The following is a 23215-nucleotide window of genomic DNA, read 5'->3' as shown; positions in this document are numbered from 1 at the left end:
GATTTAAGCTAGCTTTAATGTGTGTAGAGGAAGGTTGGAGGGATCTTAGGTCATCTCACTGAGTCATACCAAAAGAATATTGTGCTGCTTTACAGCACAACAGAGTTGTCCTCAGATGGAATCAAATGCTGTTAATAGAATGATGAATGTATCTTATTCCTATAGCATAAAACTATCAGTATTTTGTTACTTTGTGACCCTCACTGTGTCAGGGCAGCTCATTTTAAATTATATATATATTTACACACATATGATTTTGACCGCACAATTCAAGTTTTGTGTGTACACAGCAGGGGGCTGGCTGTTCATGATTCTTTCTCTGTTCTAATTACGTGTGTGTGTGTGTGTGTGTGTGTGTGTGTGTGTGTGTGTGTGTGTGTGTGTGTGTGTGTGTGTGTGTGTGTGTGTGTGTGTGTGTGTGTGTGTGTGTGTGTGTGTGTGTGTGTGTGTGTGTGTGTGTGTGTGTGTGTGTGTGTGTCTCAGGGAGAAGTACACTCTGGAGCAGGACATCAGGGAGACAGAGGAGGCCATCAGACACAAGAGTGCAGAGGTGCAGGTGAGGGCACCTTGCTCACTGGTCAATCATAGCTTTGGCACATGATACTAGTTTGTCACTCATAGGTTGTTTTTTTTGTCCCCTCAGGAGATGCAGAATGACCTGGACAGAGAGACAGCCAGCCTGCAGGAGCTGGAGGCTCAGAAACAAGATGCCCAGGACCGGCTGGAGGAGATGGACCAGCAGAAACACAAGCTAGAGGACATGCTGAACGAAGTCCAGATAAAGTGCCAGGAGGAGTCTCAGATGGTGAGCGAAGGGCCCGGACGCACTGAAAGCAATAATTGATGCACACAGACGACGTTTGTCATTTTAACCAGTGAAAGATACAGCAGTAGGCTGCTCTTCTTCTCCTTCTTCTCCTCCTTCTCCTTCTCCTTCTCCTCCTTTTTCTTCTTTTTCTTTTTTTACTTCTTGTCATGATTATCATTATTAATTAATAATGTATTTATTTAATGTAAATGCCATCCTCTGGGGAAACCCCCTAGGTACTGCAGCTACAGAAAAAACAGTTATGTTTACTGGCTTCTCATTTGGCGCTCCAGAATCAAAATGTAGGCGACTTCGACCTGCTACGCGTTCGGCCCTTTAAAACAAGCGGAGTACCTCAAAAAGTGCGTGAGAGAGGAAGAACTTGGCGATGTGGGAGAAACGGAAATCAAGGCAGAAGTTTCCAGCCGCGTGTCACATGTGCGCTACAGTGTGTTGTGCGGTTTCAATAGGTCGGCAGATGCAGAAGGGATTTCATTGGGCCACGGTCACTCGTTCATTTCGCTCTCCTCCGCCTCCAGATCTCGACCCTCCAGAGTCAGATCCACTCGCAGGAGTCGGATCTGCAGAGCCAGGAGGAGGAGTTGAGCCGGGCGAAGGCCGACCTGGGCCGGCTGCAGCAGGAGGAGAACCAGCTGGAGCAGAGCCTGGCCGCCGGCAAGGTCCAACTGGAGACCATCATCAAGTCTCTGAAGGCCACGCAGGATGAGATCAACCAGGTAGGAAACAGGGCCTGTGTATGTGTGAGAAGTGTCAGCAGGGGGCATCGTTGCACTGTATAATCAACTTCTGTATTACCACTGACGCCAGTATTGGTCCCCCTTGTACCACTAGAGGAGCTTGAGTTTCATTTAACCTCATCTTATCATCTGTTCTCTGCCGCTGCTCCCTACTCGAGTCAGAAAGTCACACGGAGAGTTGAGGAGTCTCAGCAGTTGATCATTTCCTCACGCTGCCCTGCAAAAATACCCAGTTATTAATGACACAGTCCCCGACACCTTTTTATTTTTCATAAAACCCACATATAGTGTGCCGCCCAGGGAAGTACAAGCAGTTCATGTCATATCCCAAAAACATCATTCGTGCTCATTCATCAGTTCAGAGTGAGTTGTAGTGGAAGCCACTGACTGAAGCAGTAAAAACAAAACAGTTTAGAGGCAGTTCAAAAGCATTGTGTCTCCCAAATGACTAAAACTACTTATTTTCTCACTTTCCTCTTGTGGTGTCTGTCCGTGTCGATAGTTTTGGATTTTTTTTGTCCAGGTTTGAGACATCTGCTTCCGAGATTTCTGCCTCCACTTCCAATGCAAATGGAGCTGAATGAAAATTAATTTGTGGTGCTCACAAAACTAAAACCGTGTTGCGGTTTCTTTTCCAGACACAGTGTCCTCAGTACTAAGGATAATCTACAGAACACACTGTCAACAGTTTCAATGTGGACAATTGTTCTCCTGTAGGAAGTAGTTTTGAATTTAAGGCTCCAGGAGTAAAAGCTTTCCAAAAATGGGACGGTGTGCCTGTAAATTACCAAATGAGTCACAAAATTTAGAAATGTTGGGTTATTCTGCTTCCATAACATGTCTTCTTTTGGATAAGTGGAAGGAAAACATCACAAATACACATTTAGGTGTTTATTTTATGTGTATTTGATCTGCAGATTTCTTCACAATGAAGACCATGCAGCGTGGTATCCAAACGTCACGCTGTCACTCAACTGTGTGTTTGTGTGTGTCGTGCAGGCTCGTAGCAAATTGTCCCAGATTCAGGACAGCCAACAGGAAGTGTCCAAAAGCATCGAGCAGTACAACAGCACCTTGAACGGAACCCACGGAGGCAGCATGACCAACCTGGCCGACATGAGCGAGGGCTTCAGCGACAGAGAGAACGGAGGCTTCCCGGCCATGGTGAGACAGGTCAGGATCTCCAGCGGAGCTCTGTGTGGTCTGATGACACATTTGCAGTTCTACACAAAAGGGCTTCAGACTGACACGCTTTCGACAGTTAAATTCAGTAGCATCTATCTACGGTGTCATGATTCCTGCAGCGTTGCCCTGTGAAAAAGGAACCTCACGAGTCGCGTTGTGTGCATGTGTGCAGTGAATTCTCCTCTCCCTGAAGCGTTGTGAAGAAGAGCTGTGAAAAATGTCACAGTTAACGGACATTCCAGCCTCATATCCCCCTAAAATAGACTGGAATCTGCAGTGTGGGAGCATTTTTGGATATATACAAAATGACCAGGGAGTCGTCATAGAAGACGGATATCCAATTTTGTAAAGCGTGCTGACCAAAAAGCGACTGTGATGGGTAGTGGTGGAACGGATCGTAGCTAATCCGTAAACCATACTTGAATACAGTTAACAGCAATATAAAATACAATTTACAAAAAAGGGAATTATGACCTGTTCAAACACTGTGTTTCCTAACACTAGCTCTAAGCAGATTATAACTAGAAATTATTTAGTTATTTTTAGTCCGCATAACTATTTATTTCAGCCAACAGTGTTTGTTTATTTTAGTGCTGGGCAACTTGGCACATTATTATCGCGTTAACGCATTAATTAATTAACGCGGACAATTATTTTATCGAGCGTTAACGCAATTTAAAAAAAAATGCAATACACAACAAACGGTGGAGGGAGGCTTCGGCAGACTACGTTGGATGCAGCGTGTGGGAGAAGTATAGATAAACAACAGCAAGACAAGCTAACAAATGCCACCGCGAAGTGGATAGCTACAAACTGCAGCCGATTAGTATTGTGGAAGATGTCGGTCGGAGGAACTTTCTCAAAAGTGCGTTCGCGTCGCGTTTGGCGTGAACGCACCTTTAGGATCGCAACGAATGACGGCACGTATGAGCCTCAAGACGCACCATCACAAGAAGAATACATAAGTTGTATGAAAAGGAGAGGACTACAAAAGTGACGGCGTTACAACGTGCACCAGCTGTTGCTCTCACTGGAGACTACTGGACATCGCTGGGTAACCATAATCACCTCGGAGTTACAACATTATATTGATGCACAGTGGGAGCTGCATTCACATGCTCCGACTGTCATGAAAACAGAAGACAGACATTTTGCTGAAACGTGCTGAAGCATTTTATTCCTGTTGCACAGCAGTGGAACGTTTCAAGTAAAGTCAGCACACTGAGCACAGAGTGCAAGAAATATAACTGCTACTGTGTAAAGGGAATGCTGCTGTTAAAAAGCACCTTATTTGTTTAAAGTGTTTGCAAACCAAATGTTATTGCCCTTTTGTTCATATAGCAGTACTTTTAAAATAAAAGTGCACAATACACTACTTTTGAATTAATTATTGAACTTTGCACATAACAATACGATTAATCGCGACTAAAAATTGTAATCGTTGCCCAGCACTAGTTTATTTATAATGCTAATGAGGTCAAATTTATTTTTCCAGGCTTTTTTAAGGGGTTCCACTCCTCCTCCTCTTTGCCCAGGCCTATTATAATCTAGACTAGAGATTAGCAGCAGTCTGCTCAGATCTCGGCAGTCATTTCTGTCATTTGAACCGTGTTTTTGCTAAAACCTCAGTTATTATTTTCTCTCCACTGTGTTCCCTGGAGACCGCACTGATCCAATCCCACAATCCATTCTTACTCATAATAACGCAACGACCCGGCTCGGTTCGGCTCTCAGCTGGCAGAAAGCTCTCGGGATCAACGGCGGGATCGGACTCAGGGTTACCTACGAAGTGCCGGTGCAGGTTTTTTTTAATGAACCATAACAAGGTAGAGCCCGGCACAGAGTCGGGATGGCATGTGAAGAAATGTATTAAAACACACACTCTCTGAGGAATGTTGCAGTCCAGACTTGGGCTTCCTCTCCACAAGAAAAAGAAAACTGCCTCTGTTTTTAAAGTGAAATTTAATCCTTAGGGAAATGTGTGCGTGCGCCCTCATGTAGTGTAATTAGGGATCTCGCTAGACATTCTTATAAAAGAGCTCTCGAGGTTGATTCCTGCACTTCTTGCTGTAAGTGGAAAATTATTAAAGGATAATTGTGGTTTATTACAACTTGGGTCGACTTGTAGTCGAGTCTATCTTTTTTCTACCAGTTAGGATAACATAGTATTCGCCAACCTAACTGCTGCAGTTCTGGGCACAGGACATCAGTACCATAAAGCCGTGGAGGTGGATCAGTCGTGTCTTACTAGAATTCTGAGAAACATGCACCCAAACGACAATTCAATACACAAACCACAACAACCCCCATTTTATATTCTGTTTTTGTGCATATTGTAATAATAATTATTGCTTAATTTTTCTGTCTAAGAATCTGTTCTTTCCAACTCGCTACACTTCTGCAATTACTCCCACCTGACCGTTCTGGCCGGGTTATGGAGCGGGCCAGTCAGGCCAGGGCTCTTATTGTCGCACACGCACACAGACACGGCACAACACACACAGGGAAAGTAAGCTGCTGCATATTACCCGTCCTAGTAGCAGGAGCAGTGGGGCAGCTCTTACTATACAGCACCCAGCGAGCAGTTTGTGGGTCCGGTGCCTTGCTCAGGGGAAACCTTGGCAGTGCCCAAAAGGCGAACTGGCACCTCTCCAGCAACCAGTCCAAATGCCGTACTGGGTTCCTTTAGCACCTTGAAAGGGTGACCCTCCGTTTCCAAAGCCAAGGTCCCCTCACAGACTGAGCTACTGCCGCCCCCTATTTTATTACTCCCCTTGGTGTTTAAAACTTAAGCTGACCACTAGGGCCCGGGCCCTTGGCATTTAAAAAGTGAGCTGACCACTCCGCCACCTCGGCCCTTACGGTGCTTAAAGGGCACATTTCGTCTGTGGTGGTAGGCCGCGACCAGCTCTGGGTCGGCTCTGAAAGGCTCGAGTGAACGTGGCTCGCTTGCTTTCACAGCTCCCGTCGCCCTGATCTTGTCGCTTCCCGGGGCCGTGGAGTTTGTGCTAGCTGCGAGGAACGGGGCCCCCTGCTCTCGGTGCGATTGTCAACCGGGGCAGACTGTCCTCGGTGCGTCAGGGTTCTGCGGTGAAGGTGGCAACCCACCTGATGAGACGGGAGTCCGTGGGTTTCTCTACAGATCTAACCTCTTGATTTTGCTCTCAACGTGCTCCAGATAGAGGCATTTATCTTTGAAATGTACAAAACTTTCTTTTGGGGGAGCATCCCCCTGGATCACCTTAGAGGGTTCAAAGTCCACACAGTCTCACAAAACCCAGTGGGAAGCACTGCTCCTTAAAAGCCCAAACTCACTAAAGAGCAAATAGTCACTAAATTGACACTGCTACTCCTGCTTGATGAAGTCTTTGAGGCAGTATGCCTTAAAAATGATCCAGAAGTCTTAGAGAATCTGTCCCTGTGTGTATGTAATGTGATCATTACTCATGTTCTGTGTATATGCGTGTTTGATAAGACTGAGTAAAATATCTTCTCCTCCACAGGAGGATCCATTCAAAGTGAAGCCATCTGTGTTCAACAGCCAGCCTCGGGAGCTCCACACTGACCCCTTCCACTCCGAAGACCCGTTCAAAACAGACCCCTTCAAAGGTGATCACTCCCTTCAGAATAACGATCTCTTCTCTTCCTTGACTCTCCATCCTTCATTTGTTCTGCTCTGTTCTCTTTCTACTCCAGGCAGCTGATATTGTGTTTAGCTTGAGTTGCTCTCTGACTGTCTTCTATGTCTTCCTCTTTGTTTTCCTCCCGCTCTTCCGTCTCTGCTGCATTCCTCTACTGTAGGTGACCCTTTCCAAAATGACCCTTTTGCAAAGCAGCCACCGACATCTACAGGTATTTACTCGGTAGGGGGGAAAGGAGATGTATTACTTTAAGATGTGGTCACACCAGCATTTAAGAAATCACTTCATTTCAATGGCAGTCAGCCTGTTGACTCGCTTGAACAAAGTAAACTAGTCAGTGGCCCTTGAGTTGAGATTATATTGTCGCACATAAACGGAACAGTAACGGTGTTGTCTGCTGCTGCAAACAGGGTTCAGTGCATAATGTGTATAATATTAGTATTCCAGAAATCAATATTTGGTGTCTGTGGATTTGTGGATTTATACATAAAGTATTATTTCTCTGCTCTATCAATCTGCCTTTTTTATACATGATTGTGTTTTAACATATAACTAAGCATGGGGGGGGGGCAGCCAGCCGTGTCTTTAGCCGACGTCCCTCCACATACGTGAAACGGCAGCGCGTTCAACCGTGACTTCTGTCACACTTCCCCCTTCAGCGATATTGTGGAGTTTCACTTCTCTGCTTGGTAGATGGAGATCAGCGATAGAAATCACCCTTTTTCACACAGCAGTGAAACTGCTCCACAGTGTACAGCCTGTTATTGCCCGTTTGGTCCATATTCTTTCTGCACCCCTCCCCCCACGCAGCCCAAACGCGCCACCCACATTCAAATGAATTGGAGGACTGGCATTTTCTCTGCAACGCCTGACTTGGTGTGAACGCAGTGTACTCTCCCCCGGGTGCATGACTTACAGGGTGCCTCTTATCATAACCGTCTATTAGATTCCATGGAAGCTGTTCATTTTGTTGTGATTGCAATACTGCAAAACATAGACGGTCAAATATTTTAAGACCAGATGTTGAAGGGAGGTGTGCAGACAACTGATTAATTGAACCGCTTAAGCTGTTTTAGTTCATTTTTAGACAGAGATTCCACTATTTCCTTTATCACCAAGACTTTCCAGGAGAATTACCTCCTGTTCGCTAACTGTAATGACAAATAATGTAACATGATACTGATGTCTCTAGAGAACTGTTTTTTAACTTGTTTCACGTGACACATTTTTTTCCTAATTGTTTTACCCTGGCCACTCAAGGTAAAAAAAGATTCTTCATTTTATTGTCAAAAGAAGTGCATTCCAAAACAGATCCATAACATCAGCAGATAAACAAGTTTTACACGTCATGATAATTATTTTTTATTTTACCGTAACAAAAGAAATCGTTATTTTTTTAGGTTATTCAAGTTTTTAAGTGCTGCTTAAGAGTTTTTAATTGGTGACTTCTAATTGGCCCATTTGATCAAATCTCCCACAATCCATTGGTGGAGGTAAACTCCAGACTTTGAAAAACAATACATATGATCAGCAGGGTTAGCTGAGCCCATCACAAGGTTGGGCCCAGAGTTAGTGCAGAGTGTATACAAAATTTACATTATGTCACAAACGGCTGATCCCTCATTGGTTGCACATTAAAATTGCACAGACAAAGTTGAAATCCAAGCCGTGTCAAGCGCTCAATGTAGTATTTGTCGTGGCTCACACTGTCACAAAGCGTTTGAAAAAGTAACCTGTCTTTTGAAATTCCTGAGCAATGTTGGTCCTGTTCTCTAGTTTATACAAAAGTTTAAGAAACACTACAGGGAGAATCTTCAACAGCTGAAGTTGTCCATCACTTACCGCTGCAGATCCTTTTGGAGGAGACCCATTTAAAGAGACGGATCCGTTCAAGGCTTCGTCGGAAGATTTCTTCAAGAAGACCACAAAGATGGATCCCTTCTCCATACCGGACCCCTTCAGTAAAAGTGCCACATTACCTTCCAAGGTACTTGTTCAAGATCAAAGACCAGAACATGGAATTTTAATTTATAGAATAATATAAAATCCCCACAGATTTTAAGATGACTGCCTATTGTTGGCTTATTTGAATCACTAACAAGTTCAGCCTTTCCTTTGGATTGATGAGTGCTGTAAGAATTTCTTGAGAATTCTGGTATTGCCTATTCTGCATTTCACTAAAAACTGTATAAAATCAAAATGTGGGTGAATTCAGATTTTACATAGATGGCAATAAAAAACACTCAAGACATAATATATGAATTTATAGTTAAATTAATTAAATCTTCTTATGCTTCCAGCAGCAAACCAGTCACTTCACAAGCAATGACCCATTCTCTTCAAGCAACCCAAAACCCAAAGGACCAGGTATGGTTTATTTCTGTGTTCCCTCACATGTGGCTTTGGACATCATGTGTTTTCTTTGAAAAGAAATTAATGGAATCAGTCATTCTTTGTGCTCGCCAATATCCAATATTGCTGTAAAAGTTTTTCTCATTGATTTACAGCATTTCCTACAATGGCTTAATGCAAGCATAGATATTAAAGCGATGGTGACCATGGTAAATCTTGGTACAACAGTTTAGAAAACTAGACACTTTTCCCAACCCTAGTTTGAGGTTAATTAGGAGTCAGTTCTGTGACACCTTTCATTGCGTCTCTGGCGGTAGTTTAGTTGGGTTTGTGGTGGCATAACCCTTAAACGAGTGAATATATGATGTCAGTCAGTGCAGCAGAGCTCTTCAGTCAGCTGTTTGTTCCCCTCAGCAGGAGAAAAGCTCTTTCATTTCCTCCAAGATATCGGTGCTGTCCGTACAAACACGTACACATTGTGGGTCGGCTTGAATGCCTCAGTGATTGGAGGTAACTGGAGCCTGTCACCACAGCGGGGCCACTGTTTGCTCAGCCTGAGGTTACCATGTTGGTTGGCCTATTAAAACGGTGTCTGGAGAGGGAAGGTGTCACGTTTGCTTACTCACTTCCTGACTCTGATCGTCCATACTACTTCAAATACAGCTACACAGCACCCACACTGGCTCCGGTTAGGTCTGGCATTTCTGACCAAAATATCTAAATGTTTTGTATTTGAATGGGCTCTTATTAAAATCAAAACCGTAACGTAGCATCTTATTTTGTACAATCTGTAAGCAGACCTGTTGCTGCTTAGAAACACCATTATAGCAAATGGGATCCATGGTCAATTCTTGATTCTGCCATACGCAACATTTTCTTGAAACTAATGATTAGAAACATTCTTTGAAATGCTAAAGTAAGAGCTAAATGCTAGCTTCAGATGCTAGAATGCTCAGTATGTCAATGTTAACACGCTGAGGTTTAGCAGGTTCAATGTTTACTATGTTCACCATCTTAGTTTAGTGTGTTACCATGCCAACATTTGCTCATTAATATCGCTAATTCCTGAGGTGTACCAAATTTGATGGCGATCCATCCAATAATTGTCGAGACATTTAATTAATGGACACAAATCTCAACCATTGTTCGTCATTGGAGGAAAAGTCAGGGGGTCCCCAAAGTAGGTAGGCTTCATTGAAAGGGAACCATTAATGTCTGCACAAAATGTTCATATCATTTAGTCGTTGTTGAGAGATTTCAGTCTGGACCAAAGTTGTGACCCGACTGACCGAAATCACCATCTCTGGAGCCACACCATAAGTTTGGCAAAAAACAGTTCTTTATGCCGTGGCCCGAGGCATTATTTGTTTGGGTTGTCAGTCCACGTCCGTCCGTCTGCCTCGTCCATTCTCGTGAATGCAATATCTCAGGAAGGCCTGGGGGGGATTTCTTCAACTGTGGCACGAACGTCCACTTGGACTCGAGGATGAATTGATTAGATTTTGGTGGTCAAAGGTCACTCTGACTTCACGTCCATCCAATCCACGTGAAGTGCCTGGAGGGCACAAACGTCCACTTGGCCCCCTAAATGTACTATTTACTGTACTGACTTACTATAACAAATGTCTTTTGAGTGTCAAGTAGAACTGTACAGTATCTGTTTATAAGCTACTGAACCTCATTCTATCAGTGAGGTAAACAAGGCCGGTTTTATGGAACATGCTTTTCTAAACCCCGTTTTTTGTTTTTATGAATAATATTGTGTGAATTTAAATCAGCACCAAGCTGGTCATCTAGAACTAGTCCTGAGAGTCTTTGACACCACAGGAAGGATTGACTACCCGACCCTTTCCTTAATTTTTATGCAACTCTCGCCTGCTTAAATGCACTGGGAACATTAACCTGGCTGAATTTTAAAAACAAAATTTTTTTTTTTTTTTAAATACAGTAAAAGTGCAAATTAGATATTGAATTGTAGCTGACACCGTGACAGTTAGTTACCTTTTGGTCATCTTTGCTGTAGTTTGCGTTGGTGTTGCATTGGATTGCATTGCATCTGTGAGGTGTATGCCGTACTGTTGCTCCTCTGTGTGTGTTAGTCAGCTTCGGTATCAAACGTGCCGAAGTAGAAGAAAAGTGGTCTCAACAACACTGAACATTTTAAGGTAGCTAGTAACTGTGTTCACTGCGTGTAAAAGAGCTTGTTGATGTGAATTCATTGTTACTTTTTTCAGACCTGTTTGGCACGCTGGACCCGTTCGGCAGCAGTTCGTTCAACAGCAGCAGCAACAGCTCTGCAGGATTTGCAGACTTCAGCCTCATGTCGAAGCCTCGAGACCCTTTTGAAGGCCGGGCCAGCTGGCTGCCAGACTACCAGAAGGTACCAGAGGCCAGCACTCATCCTGAAATCACTTTTTTGGTGCAGATATGTACCGTAAAATGCCGTATTGGCACAATTGGCACAAACTGATAAGTTGAAGTGTTTCCTGATGCCACCATTTCTCCAGTTGTGTCACGGACTGTCAGATTCTAGTATATTGAAAGTGCAGCTAATCAACCACATGTTCTTCCTTTCACTCGTTCTTTCCAGCCAGCGTTTGTGGACGACCCATTCAGCAGGAAGAATGACACGCCAGCTCTGCCACCGAAGAAAAGTGTTCCCCCGAGGCCCAAACCCCCCAGTGGTGAGTGTCACACTCGACAGGCTTTTGAATCTTTCTTAAATATCGGCTTTGTTATTGTACTGTCGAGTACAGTGGTCCCCAACCTGGGGTCTGTGCCCCCCAAAGATCAACGGGGGTCTTCCAGGATTTGTCTGAGGTTGTCAAAATTAGATTTGCACATGAATAGCTAAAATCATATTAATACACATAATAACCCTAACCCTAAATCATACAAAAGTCTCTATATCAACTATTTTTTTTTTTTTGTCCTCACTCTAAACTCAAAACATTTAGTTCAAACTAAGTTTCTCTGCACAGTTGCAAATAGAGATCAGGCAATACCGTTATTGTTTGCATTATACCATGTGTAGGATTACATTTGTTTCTGAGCGTTGTAAAATCCAAAAGCAAAATCAGTCAAGACGTTATCGCTTTTTTTATGTTGAGGAAACTGACGAGTTATATTCATTAAAGGAAGTTGATTTAACAAAAAGAGACTCATTTAATACGCTTCAAGGAAAAGAGGTTGGGAACCGCTGGTCTATTATATTCATGGACACTCATTTAGCTTAGAAATAGTTTAGAAAGACGAGTGATGAGAGAACATACTCTGGTGGAAAAAGGAAGTGGAACAACATACATGATGTTTTTTTTGTGCGATTACCACATCACCATCATACCCGTAGTCACCGCCCTGCTGGGTTTTACATGCATGCTGAAGAATGAAGAGGAAGGGTGTGTGTGTGTGTTTTCATGGACTGTGAGCAGAAAAAACATATAATGAATAAAAGACTTAGGTGGAATTAATAAGACAGGAAATTCTAAAGTAAATGAAATTAAATAAAAGATGGAGGGGAGAGAAAAGAGTGAAAATACTAATCCTGCAGAGTTGGTGATAATTCTGTCTCTGGGTTCATGGGTGACAATATTAAACGTAGTCCTTTGAGACATTAATGTAAAAAATATTGATAAAAGTAGTTTTAAATCAAAATATGATATATTCTGCTTTCTTATATATACAGGACTGTCTCAGAAAATTAGAATATTGTGATAAAGTTCTTTATTTTCTGTAATGCAATTTAAAAAAAACAAAAATGTCATGCATTCTGGATTCATTACAAATCAACTGAAATATTGCAAGCCTTTTATTCTATTAATATTGCTGATTATGGCTTACAGCTTAAGAAAACTCAAATATCCTATCTCTAAATATTAGAATATTTCCTCAGACCAAGTTAAAAAAAAGATTGATAACAGCAAAACAAAATCAAACATTAGAAAATGTCCATTAATGCACTCAGTACTTGGTTGGGAATCCTTTTGCACGGATTACAGCATCAATGCGGCGTGGCATGGAGGCAATCAGCCTGTGGCATTGCTGAGGTGTTATGGATGCCCAGGATGCTTCAATAGCGGCCTTTAGCTCATTTGCATTGTTGGGTCTGGTGTCTTTCAGCTTCCTCTTCACAATACCCCACAAATTCTCTATGGGGTTCAGGTCAGGGGAATTGGCAGGCCAATCGAGGACAGTAATGCCATGGGCAGTACACCAGTTACTGGTGGTTCTGGCACTGTGGGCAGGTGCCAGATCATGCTGGAAAATGAAATCCTCATCTCCATAGAGCTTTTCAGCAGACGGAAGCATGTAGTGCTCTAAAATCTCTTGGTACACAGCTGCATTTACTCTGGACTTGATGAAACACAGTGGACCAACACCAGCAGCTGACATGGCTCCCCAAACCATCACTGACTGTGGGAACTTCACACTGGATTTCAAGCAACTTGGATTTTGCTCCTCTCCAGCCTTTCTCCAGACTCTGGCGCCTTGACTTCCAAATGAAATACAACGTGTGGACATGTGGATGTGCTTTGACACTGCACTCTGTGAACAGCTTGCTCTTTGAGAAATTTCTTTTTGTGTCTTACCCTCCTGATGGAGGGTGTCAATGATGGTCCTCTGGACAGCAGTCAGATCAGCAGTCTTCCCCATACTTGTGATTTAGTTTACTGAACCAAGCTGAGTGTTTTTCAAGGCTCAGGAAACCCTTGCAAGTGTTTCGAGTTAATTAGACGATTCAAGTGATTAGTTGAATACCCTACTAGTATACTTTTTCATGATATTCTAATATTTAGAGATAGGATATTTGAGTTTTCTTAAGCTGTAAGCCATAATCAGCAATATTAATAGAATAAAAGGCTTGCAATATTTCAGTTGATTTGTAATGAATCCAGAATGCATGACATTTTTGTTTTTTTAATTGCATTACAGAAAATAAAGAACTTTATCACAATATTCTAATTTTCTGAGACAGTCCTATATATATATATATATATATATATATATATATATATATATATATATATATATATATATATATATATATATATATATATATATATATATATATTACTATTTTCTTGTGATACACCAAAATGAAAAAGATTTCAGGTTTATACATCTTTACATGCTTTAGTGTTAAAAACATAATTTCTTTCTCATACCGTCTGAATACACCATGTGAATGGCTCCATGTGTACTTCCTGTCAGCTGTTGTCATTCACATACACTGCAAACCGAAACACACCGGGACACATTTACAATGTTAACGTTTAGGAATGTGAAATGGTCTACATATTGTAAATAGTTGTGACGTCATTTAAAGGCACAGTTGGTTGAATACGGGCTGTACGGGGTTAATTTCTCCATGATTTGAGCTGTTCACACTATTTATATAGCACTTAGACCTGCTTTATGATTAATAAGAAATGGAAATCTCCCTTTTTACAATATGGGACCTTTAAAGGCACAATGACAATTGCGGTTTGTAAACGTTTGCCCCTCCTCCCCGGCTCAACGACACCAGAAGTCACGCCCCCTAACCACTGCGCTCGTCAGCGGGTGACAGACATTTTGAATTGAGCTTTGTGAACTTGGAATTTTGCCTCGCTATATTTGTGCTGTTTATATTTTTTGCGATTTCCTGTGTTTGCCATTTTTGGAGCTTCCTCTTGGATGCTTGCTTCCGATCTGACACCTGGACGTTACGCCCAGAAACGTCCTGAACAGCAAAATGAAAAGAAAATCCAGGCAGAGGGCAGAACCTCTGTAGATACACACTTCTAATGGGTCATAGTTTTACATGTACCTTATATGTATACTGTATATTGTCAATATTGTGCCTTTAATGGATACCTAGGATCTTAGTTGATTTTACACTTCTTTTCAGCAATTAAAAATAGATCAAATATCCCACTACGAAAAAAACAAGTAACCCCATGCAAAAGGCAAGACTAAATAAATAAAAAACTATTTCATCTTAGAATGAAGGACCTTTTTGAATGGACACTTTAAAGTTGTGTATAGCGGTGATGAAATATACACATGTTGCCTTTTCTGTAATGAGAGAACATTTTTTTCTTCTTTTTTTAAACTGTGTTCTGCTGTGTAAACAGGAAAGACTTATTGTGGGCAAAGAGAAGATAAAAAGCCATCGCTATCACACACTGCATACTGTGTTATTTCTCAATTCAAGCACTTAACCAGCAGCGCACTGTGAATGCCTTATTGAGGCTTTTATACCCTCTTATACTGACAATAGCGAGTCTTGTGAGTTTTGAAGTTTGCATTTCTCACAGCTCAGACTTTAATCGACCATCGCATCAATTCATTTCCTTCACAAGTTATCTTTAGAGAACTACATTGACTTTATTTGTCTACCTCAGTGGAAAGTAAGGTACATACAATACACATGATACAGCATACCATAAACATATAAAATACACAGTATACAATAGTGCAAGTGGGCAGGCAGCAGCAGATATGTTTAATTATAGATACATTATTTTTATGCCTCCATGCCAGCCACATCCGGCCGTCTTTTAATTCGATTTTGGTGGTCAAAGGTCACTGTGACCTAACAAAATGAGTTTTTGAATTAATATGATAATTTTATCTAAATATCTTTTTTTCTTTCCTCTGTTCCCGTTTGGCGTCGCCACAGCCGATCATCTGCTTCCATCTAGTTGTAAACCCGGGCCTCGGCCGGTCCGGTATGGAAATCCACATATTTGATTTGGTATGGGGCATTGACATGCCGTCAACCCACAAGAACATGCAAATGCCACATAGAAATGCACTGCGCGGACCGGGGATCGAACCCAGGGACTTCTTGCTGTGAGGCGGCCAATTCCACACCAATGTCTAATAATATAAAATATAATGTAATAATGAAATATAATAGAATATAATGATGAAGTGATGACGTTTTGAACAGATGTGGATGTAGACTTTAGTAACCACGAGGCGGTGATTGTAGTTTGTTTCTGTTTCTTCAGCCACGGTAGCCAAATACACAGTTCTTGCTACATTTATCCCCAACAAGCTACAAATGTAAAAGACAGCCCAGTAGAAAATGTTGCATTTAATGCTTCTAATTGTGCCGAATCCTTTATGAATGGATGTCATGATCACAAAGGGTCCAAAAAGTATTTTAGGGACACCACAACACGGTCCCTCTGGACTTGGTGCTTATATTGCGAGCCACGGTTGCCCAGAATCCCCTTCTCTGTGTTTTCAACCTGAACTGTGGCCACGCTTACTGCTGTTACACTAACCCACACGCTTTGCTGAGTCAGTGGTTGTAGAACGGAGCCAGAGAGAAGTCTGTTACAGCGTCAGTTAAACTCCAGCAGCTGTCTGTCCGGTTCATCGTCACTGTGCAACGCCTCAAATTCACGTCGATTCTTTTTTCAAAGGTCTTTATATTGATTTTTATATCATGATTGTTCACAAACCGCTGCTCTGATGTTTGTGAGTAGGCACCCGTAAAGGTGATGTTGAGAGCAAAGATGTGCGGTTTGCCTGGCCTGTTGTTTGCAGACACACCCTAACTTGCTTCCTCTCTCTTCCCTTCGTGTGTGTGTGTGTGTGTGTGTGTGTGTGTGTGTGTGTGTGTGTGTGTGTGTGTGTGTGTGTGTGTGTGTGTGTGTGTGTGTGTGTGTGTGTGTGTGTGTGTGTGTGTGTGTGTGTGTGTGTGTGTGTGTGTGTGTGTGTGTGTGTGTGTGCGTGCGTGCGCAAGGCTGAGTGGTTCACAGAAGGTCAGGCTGCAGGCTGTGTGCAGCAGGCGAATGCCAACACTGTAACCACTGTAACAATTGTCCTCTTCCTTTATTCAATTATATTCTCCATGTATTTTATTTCACTCTTCACACACGTGCACATGCATGCTCTGTCACTTTCGCCCATCGCCTGACAAGGTGTGAATGGGTCATGGCTGCAGCGATACACTGCTACAAGTAAAGTGTCATAATTAAAGACACATTGCTGTAGCTGTATTGTTTCCAGTAGCTGAAATAATGCACGTACAATCCTGTGATGACATAGAAATTTGATGCCACTGATGTGGATTATTTTAGAACAGGGTGGAGCTCGTTTGTGGTTTCTCAAGTGTGAGAGAGTGTGTGTGTGTATGTGTGTGCGCACAGTTTACCGAAAGAGGAAAAAACTGATTGCCAGGCATGCAGGTTTGCTCAGCGTGGAGTGTGAAATGAACTGCTCACCCCGATCGGCCGAGGTATCTGGGTAATAGAAGTAAATACGTATGTGTGCGTTGTATGACAACGGTTTGACTGGTCCTGTGGTTTTAACACCTATACAAACAACATGGTGTGCTCTTAATGTTCCCACGATCCTCTGCCAGGGCCAGCTTCAACTCCCTGTTAATAACACAAACTGCCGTCACGATGACATGATAATGTTGTGTTCTATAATTGTTTCTGTCGATCCACCGGTGGTTCTAAAGCATCACTGAGTCTGATAAACTACACAATTCGTTTTTTGTTCTGTGAAATATTTGACTGTTTAGTCTTCAGGCAGAGCATGGCTATTACACCTCTTCAAGTCTTCACTTATACTGACTCATTTAATGGCCTCTATAAGAGTCTTAATGCATTATAATTCTAATCAGATATCTGAAAATGTGACAAGTGAATTCCAAGTTAAGAAAATGAGGTAGTGACATTTCAGTTGATCTGTTTTGTCACACATACACTAAGAAATACAGGCGCTATCTAGAACCCTGAACCACCTATGAGAGGTTCTACAGACAACCCTTCTATGGTGTAATGGTTCCACCTGGAACCCTCTTTGGAGGTTCTATCAAGAAGCTTTCCACCAACTAAGGGTGCTATCAAGAACCCACCCAGGGGGTTGAATCGAGAACCCTTTTATATTCCAAGGGTTTCATCTGGAACCCACCCAGGGGGTTCCACTGAGAACCTTATATATTTCATCTAGAACTTCAAAGGGCCAGAGTTGATGCAGTGCAGGGCAACGCACAATAATCATGGTTCACTATTCGATTTTTTGCGAGTTTGTTGTCTGGATTGTGGGCGTTCTCTATTAACATCCCTGCTTTTAATAATCCTTGGAGAACTGAAGTGCTCTTTGGATGAAAAGTTAGTCTCACAAAGAACCCTTGAAAAAATCATTTCATCAGAATCAAATGTTTCTGTTTAGAACCTTCGCAAGAACCTCTTTTGGAACCCTTATTTCTCATCCTAACCTAAAGAATGTACTTCTATGCTCAAGACTTAAATTAGCTTTTTTTATTTTTTACATATTTCTTCCCTCTTGATGCAGAAAAGATCTGATCCAAAATTTGTTTTATATAGAGCTGAAACAATGTGTTGATTGACAGGAAATTAATCGGCAACTATTTTGATAATCAACCGTTGAAGTCATTTTTCAAACAAAAAACACGAAGTGGCTCGAGTTCCAGCCTCTCCCCTGGAGAATGTTCTTCTTTTTCTGTTTTATATAATTGTAAACTGAATATTTGGGGGGTTTAACTGTGAGTCAAACAGTTAATATAGATGATATTCTACAGTCCAAACCGTGAATCAAGAAAATGATCAACAGGTGGTTAAATAGATGGTGAATTGCAGCCCTAGCATTGATAAATCTACGTGGACTATTACCGTGCATGTGAATGTGTGGTCTAAGAACATAAACAACAGAAGTCTGTTTGTCTAGTTGGTAAACTGGTGAACCAACAGTTGGTAATGTGGGCAGAAACCCAGCCAAGTGTTTCACCAGGAAACCGTTGAGAATGGCTCCGTGGGTTGTGGCTATCTCTTTTGATTTGGGTCCTCTGACTGTTGTCTTTCTCTGTGTGTTATTTCCTACACCAGTGGAGGATGCCAGCATGTGAAAGACGTTGCGTTGGAACTCGATGTGAATTGCTTTGGTGTGCCGCACGTGGAGGTGAAACTCGTGTGGCTTTCAAAAGCTGGTAGCTGTCTTTGAGGTGACAGCGGCAGGGAAGCAGGGCGTGGGCACAGCTGTGAGAACTAGAAAATGTAATGTGTGTGTGTTTTTAATTCAGAACTGATCAAATCAGATCCTGCGTTATCAACATAGTTCACTGAGGTGCGAATTACTCTTGCAGGCGGCAGTGCTGAGTCATTATATCTCTGTTATCAGTGAACACATGCACTTTACTTGCTTTACTTCCTCCTCTTGAGATACGTGAGACCTGAAGCTTCTGATATGACATGTTTTAGTTTTTTCTCTCGGCACGTCTTCCTCACTACAAAGCAGATTATTTCTCTGCTATCCCAGAAGCACCTTTTCTGTGTGTCCTTATTCCCACCAATGATTTTTATTGAAGTTCACAAGTTGGGTGTAAAAACACATGGAAAACACCAGCCGTGCGGATTTCATCCTTTTATCAAAGATGCTTGGGAGGTTGCCCTCCTGTCACGCTTGCTGTCACCAAGCAACCGAAACCTGTACGCTGCGATGATGATGAAGTTGCGGACATTTAGCGGCAAGCCTCACTGCCTAAACTAAAGAGTCAAAACAAAGACAAATGGATTTCCAGCACTTTAATTCTCTTCAGGCGGCAACCTCTGGTTCTGCAGAGTGAAGCCGATGGGGAAGTGTTAAAACTTGCATTCTCTCTACTGGCCAGCAGGGGGCGACTCCTCTGGTTGTATAGAAGTCTATGAGAAAATTACTCTACTTCTCTCTTGATTTATTACCTCAGTAAACATTGTAAACATGAGTTTATGGTCCCAATCTCTAGTTTCAAGTCTTCTTCAATACAGCATGATGTTCATTTAGTAAATTGTGGTCCATTTAGAGTCAAATAGACCATAAAGCAGGGTATGATTTAGACAGGTCATTGACAGGTCGCTGCCGCTACTACTAGCTATTACGGTGTCTCTACGTCACTCCTCCGCATTCTAAATATGATAACTTCCATTCATTGGCTGCAAAAAACAACAAGGCAACAGCTGTAATCCAGGATGGCGACGGCGAAATCGCGAAACTCGAGGCTTCAAAACGGTCACGATGACTACGTCCACTTCTTATATACAATCTGCGATACCATTTCTGTTGTCACTTTGGCCGACCTTTCAACCGGATGTGGTGACGTCGTTAGACGGATCGTAAAGCTCCGGGTAGCCCTGCGCTAAAATAATTAACCTTCATATATTTACTATAGACGGATATTTACGGAAAAATATATCTGCTGGCTGTAATTGGTTGTTCCTCATCACACGATATGCGGTGCGCTCTGCAGCGTTCCAAAAGTTGAACATTTTAATCTCGGGGTTCAGCCGTAGGCGCTTGTGAAGGCTTGCACACCGTTACGGTGTCTCTCGCACTTTTGATCATGTGTTCCACGCGTCTATATTGACAACAATGGATTTTAGGGCGCAAAAAACGCAGCATGCATTATTTCAGATTTTAGTCTTATTTTCGATTGGTTCGTCACATGAGGGCTCTGAACAAGTTGCTCTTTTATTCAGCCAGCATTTGTCGGTATGGTTGAAAAGAAAACCTCCCCGGGACGATGCTTACCTCTTGTGTTTTATGTCTTCAGGTAAGAGCACACCAGTGAGCACGTCTGGCACAGCGGACCCTTCCAAACCATGCGACCCCTTCCAGCCGTTCGGCGGCGACGCCATCGACCCGTTTCAGAGTAAAAAGGGCCTGGGAGACCCGTTCAGCGGCAAAGACCCCTTCACCGCGTCCTCGGCATCAAGTAAAGACCCTAAAGACCCCGCCTCGGGTTTTGCAGACTTGAGTTCTGTAAGTTGAGATGGGTGATACTGTTAAAACTGTCGGTTTGTAGACGAGGCCACGCCGCTCTGCACAGTCACCTGACTTAAGTTCTGGTGAACTTAGCGTGCCTCAAGTTCACTTTTAAGTGCTGAAAGTGCTCACAGGATATATCAGTCGTATGAATGCATCTCAGTCGAGACTGTTTGTCTTTAAACAACATGTTTTTGGGTTTGAATCTGATTACTGATTTTACAACAGTGACCTCATCTCCCTACTTGGCATCTGAATCGGTTAAGAAAGGCATGTTTGTTGTTTGCATATTGAGATCTGATCACAATGTGGGCACAACCACATAAGGAGAATGCTTATTAACAGCAATTAACAACAGCTAATATATATATATATATATTAACAACAGCTAATATATATATTAGACAGTTAACACTGTCATATTGATTTCAGGGGGGTTATGTGCTGGCACTATTTCTTGACTAACAGCCTGGTGCTGTGACTGCATAGTTTCCTGGAGGCTTGAAATTACCTTTAATTAAAGCTGTGTAGCTAGCAGAGCTGTCATTCTTTTTTGTTTTGGCGGGAAGAATATCCGTCTTTATGAAAGTCCGGGGAAACCCTGACAAATGTATGAGGGCTAATGTCAGCTGTGTGTTGGCATAAGGGTCACAGTCTAGACCAGTAGAGTCTCTAGAATAATGATTCTGTCTGACTGGAGCTACTCAATTCAACTATGAGTCTGATTTCATTTACATGAGACACAGCAGTATCACCACTCAACTCTCAGCTCTTGAGTCTGTGTGTGTGTGTGTGTGTGTGTGTGTGTGTGTGTGTGTGTGTGTGTGTGTGTGTGTGTGTGTGTGTGTGTGTGTGTGTGTGTGTGTGTGTGTGTGTGTGTGTGTGTGTGTGTGTGTGTGTGTGTGTGTGTGTGTGTGTGTGTGTGTGTGTTAACTCTGCTGTCTGTTCTTGTTCTGGATGTTTTATTAAGTCACTTTAGTTTGCCTTATCTCACCACCGCACTCTTAGAAATAAAGGTGCTAACTAGAACCCCATAGGGTTCTTCGACTTGTTCTCACAGGAGAACACTTTTTTGGTTCCTAGTAGAACCTTTCAGATCGTAGCACCTTGAACCCTAAAATAAAGAAGTTGTATCTAGAACCAACAAAGGTTAAAAGGTTCCAACCAGAACCCCATATGAAAAGTTCTCCAGAGAACCCAAATATGGTGTAATGGTTCGGCCCAGAATCCACCCAAAGAGTTCTACCGAGAACCCTTCTGTATTCCATAGATCTTTCTCCACCTTCTTTTAACACCCATGCTTTCAACAATCCTTGAAAAACTATTTCTTCCAAAATGGGTACTTTCTGAAAAGAGTTCTTAATGGAACCCGAAGTCTTACAAAGAACTCATGAAACGCCTTATTTTTAAACAGAGTTCTTCTCATGAAAAGAGTTCTTAATGGAACCCGAAGTCTCACAAAGAACTCATGGAACGCCTTATTTTTAAAAGAGTTCTTCTCATGAAAAGAGTTCTTAATGGAACCCGAAGTCTTACAAAAATCTCATGAAACGCCTTTCTTTTATAAAGAGTTCTTCTCATGAAAAAAGTTCTTAATGGAACCCTATGTCTTACAAAGAAGTCATGAAACGCCTTTCTTTTAAATAGAGTTCTTCTCACAAAAAGGGTTCTTAATGGAACCGTAACTCTTACAAAGAAGTCATAAAAACCCTTTCTTCAGAAAAGAGTTCTTCAGAAGCAAATGGTTCTGGGTAGAACCTCAGCCCTTCAGGAACAATACGTTTGGAACCCTTATTTCTAATAGTGCCATCTCAAGCTTACTTCCACATCTTTAATCTGCATTCTGTTTTTCATGGAACCTGAGATACAAACTGACCGCTTTACTGGCTATAAATGAAATAGTTACTCATAATAAATGCATAAGCATGTCATTTAGAACATATATCAGCCGTTCAAAGACGTCCTGTGAACCATGAAGCATTTTAAATATTCTGCGTTAACAGCTTATGGTTCTTTCAGCATTTACTATTATTATTTAATGCATTTATTACATACTGAAGCTGCTAAATCTACTCCCACAAAATCATGTCATTCCAACCGTTCAAACCAACATACAATTGATTATTTTAAGCTCATGGCCTTTAAGCGTCTCAATACACTGAGATTTGGTATCCTAGTTGCTTCCAGTGGAATTGATGAGGGACACAATCCAAAACAGACTTGACATAATGTGAACGTATCCTTGTTGAAATGATGTGACACTGTAAACTTTAGATCTAGGCTTCATTCTCAGTTTTTCAATAATATTGACTGCCCCACACTGCTAGCCCTATAATACCAGTCACACAACAATCCCACTACAGTTACATATATTTAAATAGCTTTGATGAAATGGTAATTCCATCTGCTATGAGCCAGATCTCGGGCATAAAGTAGGAAAACGAGACTTATCCTTGAATGGACAGATTTCTTAGGATTCCTTCATCTTTTTTTTCTCTGCATGCCACATCTCCTGTTGCTGTATAGCTGCTCTGTCCTTTAGCTCCCGGTGTTGTTTGTCACCACGTGAAGGGATTCACTGAATTTTCTGTTTCACCTCAGTCCGTTTCTTTCACCATGACGCTTATTGTCACAGGTGAGTGTCTACTTCGACCTCAGTCACGCGTTAGCATCGTAAGTCACTTCAATTAACACCAACTGGCCTG

General features: G+C 42.1%; 1 protein-coding gene across 1 annotated transcript in view; it reads left to right on the top strand.

Annotated features, from left to right (window-relative positions):
- LOC142935072 (epidermal growth factor receptor substrate 15-like 1) overlaps nucleotides 1-23215 on the top strand; it is a 56852-nt gene that overhangs the window by 16952 nt on the left and 16685 nt on the right. Inside the window, 11 exon segments of the mRNA XM_076079181.1 lie at nucleotides 484-556; nucleotides 644-805; nucleotides 1348-1545; nucleotides 2566-2739; nucleotides 6255-6360; nucleotides 6553-6603; nucleotides 8243-8379; nucleotides 8693-8759; nucleotides 10979-11124; nucleotides 11335-11428; nucleotides 20299-20460. Coding sequence (XP_075935296.1) covers nucleotides 484-556; nucleotides 644-805; nucleotides 1348-1545; nucleotides 2566-2739; nucleotides 6255-6360; nucleotides 6553-6603; nucleotides 8243-8379; nucleotides 8693-8759; nucleotides 10979-11124; nucleotides 11335-11428; nucleotides 20299-20460 — 1370 coding nt within the window.

The sequence above is a fragment of the Anarhichas minor genome, unplaced genomic scaffold, assembly GCF_050575085.1.
Source record: "Anarhichas minor isolate MPS153535 unplaced genomic scaffold, ASM5057508v1 ptg000071l, whole genome shotgun sequence".
Classification (NCBI taxonomy): domain Eukaryota; kingdom Metazoa; phylum Chordata; class Actinopteri; order Perciformes; family Anarhichadidae; genus Anarhichas; species Anarhichas minor.
Note: the sequence above shows the minus strand (reverse complement) of the source record. Positions and strands in the feature narration are given on the sequence as shown.